This window comes from Acanthamoeba castellanii (assembly GCF_000313135.1).
Source record: "Acanthamoeba castellanii str. Neff unplaced genomic scaffold scf7180000084730, whole genome shotgun sequence".
Taxonomy (NCBI): Eukaryota; Discosea; order Longamoebia; family Acanthamoebidae; genus Acanthamoeba; species Acanthamoeba castellanii.
In genome coordinates, this window is record NW_004457598.1 from 323,655 (window position 1) to 335,432 (window position 11,778).

Here is an 11,778-nt window from a genome sequence, read left to right on the forward strand (position 1 = left end):
GACGCACCACCGCCGCTCCGTCGCGCGCCGCCTGTCGCCCCCAATGTCACGCCTGGCGGCAACGCCGCGGCCGCGGCCGCGGCCAGCTGCGGGCTGGGCGTGGAGGTGTGGATGGTGGGGAGGACGATGGTGAAGGTGGCGCCCTTGCCCTTGCCCTCGCTGTCGGCCGACAGGGCGCCGCTGTGCATCTCGACGAGCGACCGCGAGATGGCGAGGCCCAGGCCCAGGCCGCCGAAGCGGATGGTGATCGACGAGTCGCCCTGCTCGAAGGCGTGGAAGAGGTGTGGGATGATGTTGGCCTCGATGCCGATGCCCGTGTCCTGCACCTCGACCCGCAGCATCACCTTCTTGCGCGTCACCTTCCGCCGCGGGGGCGCGATGATGTGGCTGCCCTTGCCGCCGCCGCCGCCGTTGCCGCTCGACTTCATCTTTCGCTTCAGGTCCACCGCGCTCGCGCTGTCGTCCAGCGACTTCGTGGCCGGCGTCCCAGTTCCGTCGGCATCGGCGTTCGCACTGGCCTGTTGTTGTTGTTGTTGTTGGTTCTCCTCCTCGACCTCCTCCTCGATCTCGTAGTTGCTGGTGCGGATGATGATCGAGCCGTTCTCGGGGGTGAACTTGATGGCGTTCTGAATTGGTGGCGATGGTTAATATCTTAACATATTCCAGCTGTGCGCCGCTATTAACAATTGGGGGGGGGGCAAGGAGCGTACCTTTATGATGTTCCAGAAGACCTGCTGGAGGCGGGCGGGGTCGGCGACGATGCGGTCGCCGCTGGCGCGGGGGTCGACGCCCACGTTGAGCTGCTTGTTGGCGATATCGTGCGCGACGATCTGGAGGGTGCGACCGAGCAGCTCGTGCGCGCTGAGCTCCTGCGAGTGCAGCTGCAGCTTGCCGCGGGCGATCTTGGTCAGATCGAGCAGGTCGTCGATGAGCTGCACCTCGAGCTCCACCGACTCGTGGATCGTCTTGATGTTCTCCGTGATCGCCGGCGGCAGATCCTCGGCTGTGTGCGCACACACGACACACACGACACGCGTCAGCTCAGTGACTGAGCGACTGATGATGGTGGTGGTCAGGGCGGCGTACTGAGGAGAGCCTCGGAGAGGAGGAGGGCGGGGGTGAGCGGGGTGCGCAGCTCGTGCGAGAGCGCGGCGAGGAAGTGGTCCTTGGCCTGGTTGGCGTTCTCGGCGTCCTGGTAGAGGCGGATGTTGTCGATGGCCAGCGCCGCCCGCCGGGCCAGCTCCTCGCACGCCGCCTTGTCCTCTTCCTACGGACCACAAACAAACAAAAAGATTGGAATTAGTGAAATTGAAATCATCGCGAAAATAAAAACAAAACAGAAACGAAACGTTTCGTACCAGGTATGCGCGGCTCTCGCCGCGGGGGTGGTGGCGGGCAAAGAGCCAGGTGCCGAAGACCTTGCCGCGGGCGGCGAGGGGGAAGGCGATGAAGGAGTCGCCCTCGGACGACAGGTCGGACTCGACGCCCACCCGGTCGCCGTTGCACAGCTCCACGACCATGTGGTACTTCTTGGGGTCGACCCGCTGCTCCCACGGCAGCTTGGTCATCTTCCACTTGTTGGCGAGCGCGGTCGGCGTGGCGATCCGCTCGATCGTCCCGCGCTCCTCCACAATGTCCAGCACGCACCAATCCGCCACCACCGAACCTGTGGTACGCGAGAAGAGCCGCGGGGCCGTCAGGGTTAAAGGCATGAAACTACACACACACATACACACACACACGACACACACAGCCACGGCGGTGAAAAGGCGGTACCGGCTGCGATCTTGAGGATGGAGGCGAGCAGGGACGGCAGGTGACAATCAATGCTCGACGAAAGCAGTTGGCCGATCTGCCACGCAACACGCGACAGAAAAAGAAATGTTTAGTTATATGTTTGTGAAACAAACAATCAAAAGAACGAAGCGTTAATTGATTGGAATGTAAGTTATAAATGGCGTACCTTGGCCAAGACGGAGAGTCTCTCCTCTGATTTCTTGCGTGCGGTGATGTCGAGCGTGAAGATGGAGGCGCCGCCCTCGACGGCCGGGTACATTCGGTGCTCGTACCACCGGTCCTTGGCCGGGTAGTAGAATTCGAAGCAGACGTCGATCTGCTCGCGGATGGCCCGCTCGAGGTTGTTGCGCACCACCTTGTCCTCCGTGTCGGCCATGAAGTCCCACACATCGCGGCCCAGCATGTCCTCCTTTTTGGCGCCCGCGATGAGCGCCGCGTTGTCGTTGGCGAACGCGTAGCGCAGGTCGCGGTCCAGCGACACAAACGCGTCCTGGATCGAGGAAATAATCCGCTCCAGTCGCTCCTTGGCCTCGTTCACCTAAAACAGTAAATAGTAACCAATTTAGCGTTATTATCATTTATGCAACATAAACAAAGTGTAATTCTCCACGGCAACAAATGTAAACAATTAATAATAATGTAAACGAACAAAATGAAGAAAAGATATATCAAATAATAATAACAACAATAACATGTACCTGGAAGCGAAGCTCTTGTTCGCGGCGGGCGGCTTCGGAGCGCATGCGGACCATGTCGAGGTGCGACCCAACGCGTGCGAGGAGCTCGCGGGCGGTGAAGGGTTTGATGAGGTAGTCGTCGGCACCGGCTTCGAGTCCCTCGACCTTGGATTCTTCACCTGCTCGCGCCGACAGAAGGATGACCGGTATCATGCGGGTCTCGCTCGTGGCTCTGCGTGTTGGTCGGTGCGCGTGGCGTGGTGTGGGTATAAGGTTTGTTGGTTGGCGGCCGAGGAGGTGTGCAAGTGATTGCTAGGTAAAAGTGTGGACGTGGAGGCTATGTTCCTCCTAGGTCACTTGCCCTTATTTGGTATATTTTGAAACCCTAATTTGGGTTGCCTTGTATTCTGCGCTTATTTGAGGTTGCTAGGTGATAGAGAACTAAACTGAGCTGATAGGAGGACCACTGGTGGTTGGGACGGGACAACGAAACAATGGGGTGTGGGCGTGGTGGTAGGCGGTGGGTGGAGGTACCTGAGAGCCTTGAGGAGTGTGAAGCCATCCATGAGGGGCATCATGACGTCGGTCAGCACGAGGTCGATGGGCTCCTGCTGCACCATGGCCAGCGCTTCCATGCCTGTGAGCCGACAGAGAGGAAGAGGGAAAAATGAGTGTTGGCCCTCTGTCTCACAAAACGAAAACAACCGCGGGCACAGGCCCGCGACGGTCGCCAAGTAGCCGGGCGTTGGTTGGGGGGGGGGCGAAGGAAAAAATAACAAAAAAGCAGACCATAAACGAAAATAAAGCTATGGAACGAAAGCGGTACCGTTGGAGGCTGTGGTGACGTCGTAGCGCTCGGAGAGCAGCTTGGTCACGTACTCGCGCATGTCGAAGTTGTCGTCGGCCAACAGAACTCGGAACCGCCGCTCCTGCATAAGCCACACCACCCGTGTGAGCCACGCACGCCACACGACCGCACACACGACACGACGCGGCGTACCTCGCCGCAGCCGACCTCGCGCAGCGGGGCGGACGGGCGGGGGGAGGGCGGGGTGGCGAGGGCGGTGATGCTGTCGGGTCCGGTGAAGAAGGCCGACGACACGATCTCGAGCGAGGGGAGCCACCACGACGCCGACTGGGTGTAGTTCTTGACCCGCTGGGCCTCGGTCGGCAGCGCGCTGCTACCGCCGCCGGCCTCGGCCTGCTCGCCGCGGGCGTCGTGCAGGTACTTGGCCGCCACCGACTGCGCGGCGGCCGACCGGGGCAGCTTGATCTGCGACTGCGGAAGGTGGGCGCACCCGAGCGGTATCCGGATGCGGAACGTCGAGCCTGGGGGCAGGAGGGTGGCCGTCGTGTGGTGAGAATAGGGGTAGAGGCGAGTCGAAGAAAACTGCAGCGCTGAGTTTATCGATTTCGAGGTTGAAGATGCAGATGCAGATGCAGATGGAGGAGTCTTAATCTTGATCGTGTAAGATGAGGTGTCTGGGGTGGGCGCCCCAGATATGGTGAGCATCGTCTGCGAAGGTAGTCGGAAGCTGTCCTTCTTCGTCTTCTTGAAAATGAAGGTAGTTGCAATATTCAAAATTTACAACTCATCCACTACTTCGTCCTACTTCTTCTTTGTGCGTGCCGAGACGATGGAAGAGAGAGGAAACACGAATGAATGGATGTTGTTGTTGATGTGATGGGTGTGGTGCTGTGGCCCAACCACTCTACCCGTGCTCTCTTGCGTCGTGTGCGTTAGGAACAATAATATTGAAAAAAGAAAAAAAAAGATGAGAGTGCCGTGGGTGGGTGATGGCCATCAACCCTCCTCCTGACAGCAGTCGTGGTCGGACTTTGGAATATCAAGTGAGCACTCCGCACCCCAATTCGAGCATACGACGGCCAAACAGACAGCGCCACGTGCGCGGAAGAAGTCGCAGTCTAAAAGGCCATTGGGTGGCGGGGTTTGGCCCGCAGACCGATTCCGTGGAACGCCTGGGGCGTCGCACCCAACGGGAGAAGTGCGGACCCGTGGGTTGCCCCAATCCAGGCCACCATATAAACCCAAATGTACCCAGGAGAAATCCAGGGTTGCGCGCCCATCAATCGGTCATTTGATTGATTGAGACTGAAATTTGGAATTGCGCTGTTGTGGCCCGTAGCGGCCCCCAGAAATTTGGAATTGCGCTGTTGTGGCCCGTAGCGGCCCCCAGACAGGGCGATGTCCAAGTGGTGTGTGTTGGTGGTGGTGGACAGCGAGACATCACAGACAGACGGATGGACGGACAGCCACGACCCATACGGGGGAGAACATGGGGTAAAAGGGTAAAAGGGAGAGAAAAAGACGGACAATGGCGTACCCTTGCCGAGCTGGCTTTCCACCATGGTCGTTCCGCCGTGCAAATGCACCAGCTCGTACACCAAGGCCAGTCCTGCGGTGAGTGCATGTGCGCATCGCGTGTGCGGTTGCGGTTGCAGAGCCGTGAGCTTTGGAAGCGGTGATGACAACAACTTGAAGATATAACGTGATAATGATAATAAGGAGAATGATAAGTGTGAAGAAGTAATAGAACAAAGACAATTTAAAGAGAGAGAGAGAGAGAGCCGCTTACCGATTCCGGTGCCTTCGTGGGAGCGCCCGCCCTCGGTGGTGATGCGGTGGAAGCGCTTGCCGATATGCTGCAGCTCTGACTCGGGAATGCCGATCCCAGTGTCGGTCACCCGCAACTCCGCTTCCGTATCTGCGCGTGCGGTGATGCGTGCATCGTGGCTGATTAGGCCGTGTGCCTGTGCGCGGTGTGTGCGGTGGTGCGTGTGGGTGGTACGTGTGCAGTGTCGTACCAGAGAGCTGGGCGAGGTGAACTTCAATCTGGCCATGGAGGGTGAACTTGAGCGCGTTAGACAGGAGGTTGAGTACGATCTTCTCCCACATGTCGCGGTCGACGTAGGCGTCCTGCGCGAGGGCGGGGCAGTCGACGATCAGCTTCATGCCGGCGCTCTCGATGGTCGAGCGGAAGATTGTCGAGAGCTCCTGGGTGAGCTGGCTGAGGTCGGTGGGCTCGAACACGGCGTTAGTCTTGCCCGCCTCTAGGCGCGAGAAGTCGAGCAGCGAATTGACGAGCTTGAGCAATCGCAGCGCGTTCCTGTGAATGAGGAGGAGCTGCTCCTTGTCCTGCGATGCTGGCAAAGCAATCAAATCCTGTGTGCGTGTGCGCGTTAGCATCGAGTTGTGCGTGTGTGTGTATGTGTGTACCTCGAGCGGGCCGAGCATGAGGGTGAGCGGCGTGCGGAACTCGTGCGAGATGTTGGAGAAGAAGATCGTCTTCGCCCGGTCCAACTCGGCCAGGGCCTGACGATGACGCGCCACGATTTAGGCAAATGCACATTTGAAGAGGCGTGGGCGATTGGTTCGCGGTTGGTTGAGTGGACATGTGAGACGCACCTCGACTCGCCTCCGTTCTTCCTCGCGCGCGGTGGCGTTGGCCATGGCCGACGCGACGTTGCCGGCGAAGAGCTTGAAAAATATTCTGTAGTTGTCGTCGAGCGCGTGTCGCGGGTTGACGCCGAGCACCATGATGCCGGCCAAAAGGTTCGAATTGATTTGCGAGACGATAGGCAAGATGAGGCACGACCTGACCACGCAGCACCAGCAACACCGAACTGTATGTGAGATCATGCAATCGGCGACGCACACGACACCACACACACACACACCACACACGGCAGGGAGGGGCATACGTGGGCTGGGTGTCCCAGGGACCGCACGGAGGGACCGCGTCGCCATAGGGAACGAGATCGACCTCTGATTCGATGCCCTCCTCCACCAGCAGTCGGAAGACTCTGCTCCACGTCTCCTCCGACAGCACGCTACTGTTTTCCTCGGTCGTCGTATCGCTACCACTACACGATACGACACACGCGCGAAAAACGAAGAAAAATAAAGGAAGAGCGCGAAGTGAAGAAAGAGCGAAGCAGATGCGGCTGCGGGTGGAAAGCGTACATGGACTTCTTCCTGCGGGCGAAGGCAACGGTGGTAGGCGCAAGCGCCGAGCCGGCCTCACAGCCGACCGCTTCCACCAGGTTGGCCACTGCTCCGCCCTCGGCCAGCAGGTAGAGGCTGGCGAACGGAATGTCGTGCCTGTGTTGTTGTTGTTGTTGTTGTTGTTGTTGTTGTTGTTGTTGTTGTTGTTGTTGTTGGGGGGGGGGCTCAAGCTGTCAGCGAACTGCGCGTGCGCAGGGTAAGAAGTGGAGAGCGGACGGGCGTACCCGCCGCTGGCTTGGATCGTGTTTGCGCAAATCGTGAGCGCGTCCGCAGTGGACGTGGCTCCCACGCCGCGGGTCGCCACCTCTCGCAGGATTCTGCGCATCAATGTAGGCGCACACATCGTGGGTCAGTCGGCAATCGAAAGTGGGATAAATAAACAAAAAAACAAGACAAACAACAAAAGAACCGAAAAGAAGAACTACCGCAGCTGTCTCTCGTTGATGATCTTGGCCGTTGTCTCCGATACGGCGTTGAAGACTCCCCCGATGGTGCCGTCCTCCAGGAAAATAGGGCTGTACGAGTACGTGAAGTAGCATTCCTGCATTCCTCGCAAAAACGCACACGTAAGTCGCTATTGTTTTTCCCATTAAACTATGTTATTATTATCGTTAGTGACTATTGTTATTCAAGGCGTAAGGTTACCTCGAGATAGCCGTTTCTGTTCATGTGCAGGAGCTGGTCCTCGACCCAGGTAGCGTCGCCGGTCGTTCGCACGTACTCGATCATAGGCCCGATGATGTGCCAGATCTCTGGGAAGCACTCCTGACCGGGCTTGGCTGTTCGTTGCAGCGCGGAAAGCAAAAGTGAGTGTTCTGTCCAGCCGTGCGTGCGTGCATGCGTGGTAGCCGCGCGGACGCACCAAAGAAGCGAGGGTGTTTGAGTGGGCCGATGATCTTGCTGTAGCTGTCGTTATAGAACATTATATGATCCTCGCCCCACCATAGCAGCTGTTACGAGACCGCGCGCAGAGAAGAAGCAGAAGAAGAAGAGTGTCAGTGGGTTGGTGCTGGATTGCTGGCTCCCCACAATTCATGAGGAATGATTGGTATGCTCATACCATGTTGAACCGGGAGAACAGGCAGATGCCCAGCGCGAGTTTGAGGCTCGACGGCCATTTGCTGAGCGAGCCCAGCGGTGTCTTCGCCCAGTCCGTCGTTCTGTATCAAGTAATAACATTTTCCATAAATAGAAGAAGAGGGAAAACGAAACGTAAATGAAAGAATTAAAAATGATTAAAAATAAAGAGTAAAACCAAAAATAAAACCGAAAAGGCCGAACCTGAACAGTGCGCCCATCTCGCCGCCGGATGCGGAGTACAGCTGGCTCTCGAGGCTGATGGGTTCGTGGCCCGAGGCCGTGCCGTTCGCGCGGCGCGAGAGGAACCACGGCTTGTTGCCGTCGCTGTCGCTGCTGTTCCCGTCCCCGCTCGACTTGCGCCGAAAGTCCATCTGCTGCGTTGGTTCGAGGCCGGCCTGGTGCACCAGGTAGGTCGCCGGGAGGCCGTAGCTGAGGCTGCCGCGCCGCGAGTAGAGAGCCAGCGACTCGTCATCTCCGGCGCCGCTCGGCCGCCTCGGCGACTCCTTCGCCGAAGCCTCGCCGCCGTCGCTGCCATTTTCGCCGTCGCTGGCCTTCTTCTTGAGCTGTGGTTCGTGTTGCTGCTCCAGCTGCTCCTGCTCTTGGTTCTCGGTGAAGGTCAGCGTGTTGCGCTGCTTGCTTCGCGGGGTGTTCCTTCGGTTGGAGCTCTTCTTCCGCTTCCAGCTCGACGCCAAGTCCTCCTCCTCGGGCTCGGCCTGCTTGGCCTGTGCTACATCCGATGCCAACTGTTCCGTCTGTTCGGCCGTCCCCTTTTGATCGCACACACACAACACACACCACACACACAGCACAGAGAGAGAGGAGAGAGTAAACACATGATAATAAAATATAGTATTATAATAAGGCGAACACGTGTGGGAAAGAAATCACGGAGCCGAGGTCCTTTACGAGAAGGCTCTCAACGAGGAACGCAGGATTTGAAGATGACGCAGATGGAGGACTTGAGGGGCAGGGTACCTTGTTGCGTGATCGAGAGGATGAGGGGGAGAGGAGCTCGGCATCGCTGGTGGGTTCGAGCGCCGAGATGCGCACCACCTCGCGCAGGCAGGACAAAACCGTTTGCTTGATTGTGTGTTGCTTGTGATGGAGGATGTGCGGCGACACCAGCGCGGCGGCGATGAGGTCGAACAGGTACCTCTCCTCAGCCTTGAGCTCGTGCCCGACCGGCGTCAGGGTGGCCAAGATGATCTGGCGTAGAGAAGAGATAAGATTATTTTTAGTGTAAAATAAATGGAGGCATGCATCTTTGCATCCCAGTTGTTGAATTCGAGGAGAAGAGAGGGGGGGGGTGAAAGATTAAGCATGACATTAGAAGAACGAAAAGGACAATTAAATGGGCATAGTAGAGAGGGAGAGATGGAGGTGAACCTGTAGATTTTTGGCCAATGATTCCGCTGACAGAACGGAGGACAGGAGGGCCGACGGCATCGAAGGCAGAGTCAATGCCATCCTGTATCCCCTTTCCTTCGGTCTCTATTCTATTGTTTTACTTTTTAATCTCTTTCGGTCTAGGTCGTTCGTGCTCTTGCAGTACTCACTTGCTCCACTCGATGTCGTTTTGTGATGACAGGTCTATGGATGCACGCCGTCGCTTCAGAATTGCGTGTGAATTCAGAACCTCGGTGTCCGTCAACTTACCCTTTCCGCCAGCGGGAAAACGATAGTTGTCCAATCTATCTATCCTCTCCGCTCCACGACGCGCCAGCAGCCTCCTGCTCTTCCTTGATCTAATTCTTCCAATCAGCCCCTTCGAATCGTGGATGTACCGTACCGCTTATTATCCTCTAATCTATCTCTTTCTTCTCCCCTCCCTAGTTTGAATTGTTCGAATCGATGTTGGTATCTCTACACGATGATGGATATGAGCCGAATTACGTTGATGCACGTTTGCAACAACGGCAGCGAGGCGACGCCGTTTTCTCTGCCGCTCCTTTTTCGCGCTAGACTCGCCTTGCCGACTTGCCCCGCTTGCTCCTTCACGCCCCCGCCTACAAGTGAAGGCACTTGGGTCCCTCCTTCCTCCTCCTCTTCTTCTTGAGTGCAGTGCGAACTGCGTGGCTCCGGAGAGGCTCCAGCTCCCCGCACGTGAACTCACGCAGCTCTCCGGGCCAGAGCAGCTACGCTGGACATTTCGCGTCGGAGTTGCCACCTGGTATCACGCCTGCGATCTCGAGCGACCACCGGGTGGAGAACCAACTTTTCGCAACACACGCAAACGCTGACAGCAAACGTGTAAGCAACAAGGCCTTCCCTTTTCTGCACCAGCCCCGCACAGGCTCAGGCCAGAGGCACCACAAAGAACAAAAAACAGGTGGAGGGAGGCACTGATTGGCCAGTAATTAATAATTAATAAAACAAAAACTTCCGTTTTCCTGCTCGGTGACCAAAGAGAAGGATTGACAAACAGCAGGCAATAGATAAGATATAAGATGGTGTCGTGCGGCAAGTGCAACGGCGCCAATGCCGAGTCGGCCAAATTCTGCGTGCACTGCGGAGCCAAGATAGAGCTGCCCCCGCCGTCGGCCGGGGCGAGCTTCAAGCGCGAGTACGACGAGGAAAGGCAGAAGAACGCGGCCCTCCAGACGCGCCTCTCCCAAATCGAAGCCGAGTTGCGCACTGAAAAGGCCAAGACCGCCCGCCTCGAAGGCGACATGGCCCAACTTCGCAACGTCTCCTCGGCCGCCGCTTCATCTCCTCGTTCGCCCCCCATCTTCTCTTTTCACCGAATCATTAATTAATTTTGTTCTAAATATTTTCAATAATTCTCATTTATTGTTTTTCATTAAAATCCATCAATTTCATTCTTATTTTTCATTTTTTTTATTGGGCGGACGCAGGACCGGACGGGCGCGTGAAGGAACTGGAGACCGCGTTGGTCGCGGCGGAGAGGCGCGCCGCGGAGGCCGAGCACAAGGCCGCGTCAGCTACGCAGCAGGCGACGGCCCAGCGCGAGCTTGAAACGAAGCTGTCCGCCGCAGAGCGACGAGCGACCGACGCCGAGAGGCGCGCCGCGGAGGCCGAACGCAAGGCCTCAACCGCCGCTGCCGCCGCGCCTGCATCATCGCAGTCGTCGGCCTCTACCGCTGCCGTGCGCGATCTCGAAGCCAAGCTGGCCGCCGCGGAGAAGCGTGCCGCCGACGCCGAACGTCGCGCGTCCGAGGCCGAGCTCAAGGCCGCCAGCGCCGCCAGCGCCCCTGCCCCAGGTACTCCCTCTCCACCAGTCGCTTTCGTGTCAACGGTGAGCGAGGCGAGCTAACCAGATCTCTGTGTCGTGCGTGTGCGACAGTGGCTTCGTCGGGCGGTCCGCCCCCGCCGCCGTCGTTCGGAGTGATCAGCAGCGGTGGTCCGCCGCCTCCTCCGTCGTTCGGCGTCATCAGCAGCGGCGGACCGCCTCCGCCTCCGCCCGCTGCGGGACCCCCGCCGCCGCCGCCCATGGTGGTGGCCACCCCGCCGCCAGCGGCCGGACGCGGCGCTCTGCTGAGCTCCATCAACGGCTTCAACAAGGGCGGGCTCAAGAAGGCCAAAACTGTCGACAAGAGCGCACCGATCGTCAGCAAGGACTCTGGCGGCGGCGGCGGCGGCGGCGGTGGCGGACGAGGAGGCTCGGGTGCCTCAAGCGGTGGTGGTACGCTTCGCTTTCGCTTTTTTTTTGTTATTTTTTTTTTCCATTTTGTTGCCGCTTTCGCTTTTTGGTTCTCGTCGTTCTTCGTTCTTTGTTTGGTCGAAGAAGGCTGACTTTAGCTCTGTCCATCCCCCAAGGCGGCAACAACCTGGCGGCGATGGCGATGGCGATGCGGGGCAAGCTCAAGAGCAACGCGGGACCGGGTCCGGCGCTCCCTGCTCCGGGGCCTGGCCCCTCTCCTCGCGCGGGTGCCCCGGCGACCGGCGCTGCCTCGCCCCGCTTTGGCGCACCCACCACCGGCGTGGCCGGCAGACCCGGGTCCTCCTCTCCCGGCCGCCGCTTCTAGTTTCCCCGCTGGCGCGTGTTCTATCTATCGTGGATGCAAATTACACCACTATGTACAACATGTCTTGAATCTCTTTCGTTTGGCGACGCTTGGCCAAAACTATGGCGTGGTGCCTGCAACACTACAGAAATGTCTGAGGGGCGACTTCTACAATAGTGATTCTTGGCACAAACCACCCTTTGTCACCAACCCCCGCCAAGAAGAAGAAGCA

The 11,778-nt window shown here is 58.2% G+C and overlaps 3 protein-coding genes across 3 annotated transcripts in view; 1 reads left to right on the top strand and 2 right to left on the bottom strand.

The window, feature by feature from the left end:
• ACA1_386240 (response regulator receiver domain containing protein) overlaps positions 1 to 3,987 on the bottom strand; it is a gene marked incomplete at both ends in the record, with an annotated part of 4,186 nt that extends 199 nt beyond the window's left edge. Inside the window, 10 exons of the mRNA XM_004347158.1 lie at positions 8 to 626; positions 711 to 1,003; positions 1,087 to 1,267; positions 1,359 to 1,666; positions 1,777 to 1,852; positions 1,964 to 2,206; positions 2,496 to 2,706; positions 3,009 to 3,111; positions 3,301 to 3,403; positions 3,475 to 3,987. Of these exons, the coding sequence (XP_004347208.1) occupies positions 8 to 626; positions 711 to 1,003; positions 1,087 to 1,267; positions 1,359 to 1,666; positions 1,777 to 1,852; positions 1,964 to 2,206; positions 2,496 to 2,706; positions 3,009 to 3,111; positions 3,301 to 3,403; positions 3,475 to 3,987 (2,650 nt within the window). The remainder of the gene's footprint in view (positions 1 to 7; positions 627 to 710; positions 1,004 to 1,086; positions 1,268 to 1,358; positions 1,667 to 1,776; positions 1,853 to 1,963; positions 2,207 to 2,495; positions 2,707 to 3,008; positions 3,112 to 3,300; positions 3,404 to 3,474) is intronic.
• A 582-nt stretch (positions 3,988 to 4,569) lies between these two features.
• Positions 4,570 to 9,048, bottom strand: ACA1_386350 (ATPase/histidine kinase/DNA gyrase B/HSP90 domain containing protein; the record flags this gene model as incomplete). Its single annotated transcript, XM_004347159.1, has 16 exons — positions 4,570 to 4,646; positions 4,820 to 4,891; positions 5,072 to 5,200; positions 5,301 to 5,631; positions 5,713 to 5,808; positions 5,902 to 6,091; positions 6,198 to 6,359; positions 6,460 to 6,597; positions 6,726 to 6,818; positions 6,927 to 7,042; positions 7,147 to 7,280; positions 7,364 to 7,451; positions 7,562 to 7,661; positions 7,783 to 8,348; positions 8,557 to 8,787; positions 8,968 to 9,048. 16 exons carry the CDS (start codon positions 9,046 to 9,048, stop codon positions 4,570 to 4,572), a joined length of 2,604 nt encoding a protein of 867 aa, XP_004347209.1.
• Positions 9,049 to 10,028: 980 nt separating this feature from the next.
• ACA1_386360 (uncharacterized protein) lies at positions 10,029 to 11,567 on the top strand (the record flags this gene model as incomplete). Its single annotated transcript, XM_004347160.1, has 4 exons — positions 10,029 to 10,296; positions 10,437 to 10,802; positions 10,886 to 11,206; positions 11,359 to 11,567. 4 exons carry the CDS (start codon positions 10,029 to 10,031, stop codon positions 11,565 to 11,567), a joined length of 1,164 nt encoding a protein of 387 aa, XP_004347210.1.
• Positions 11,568 to 11,778: the final 211 nt, after the last annotated feature.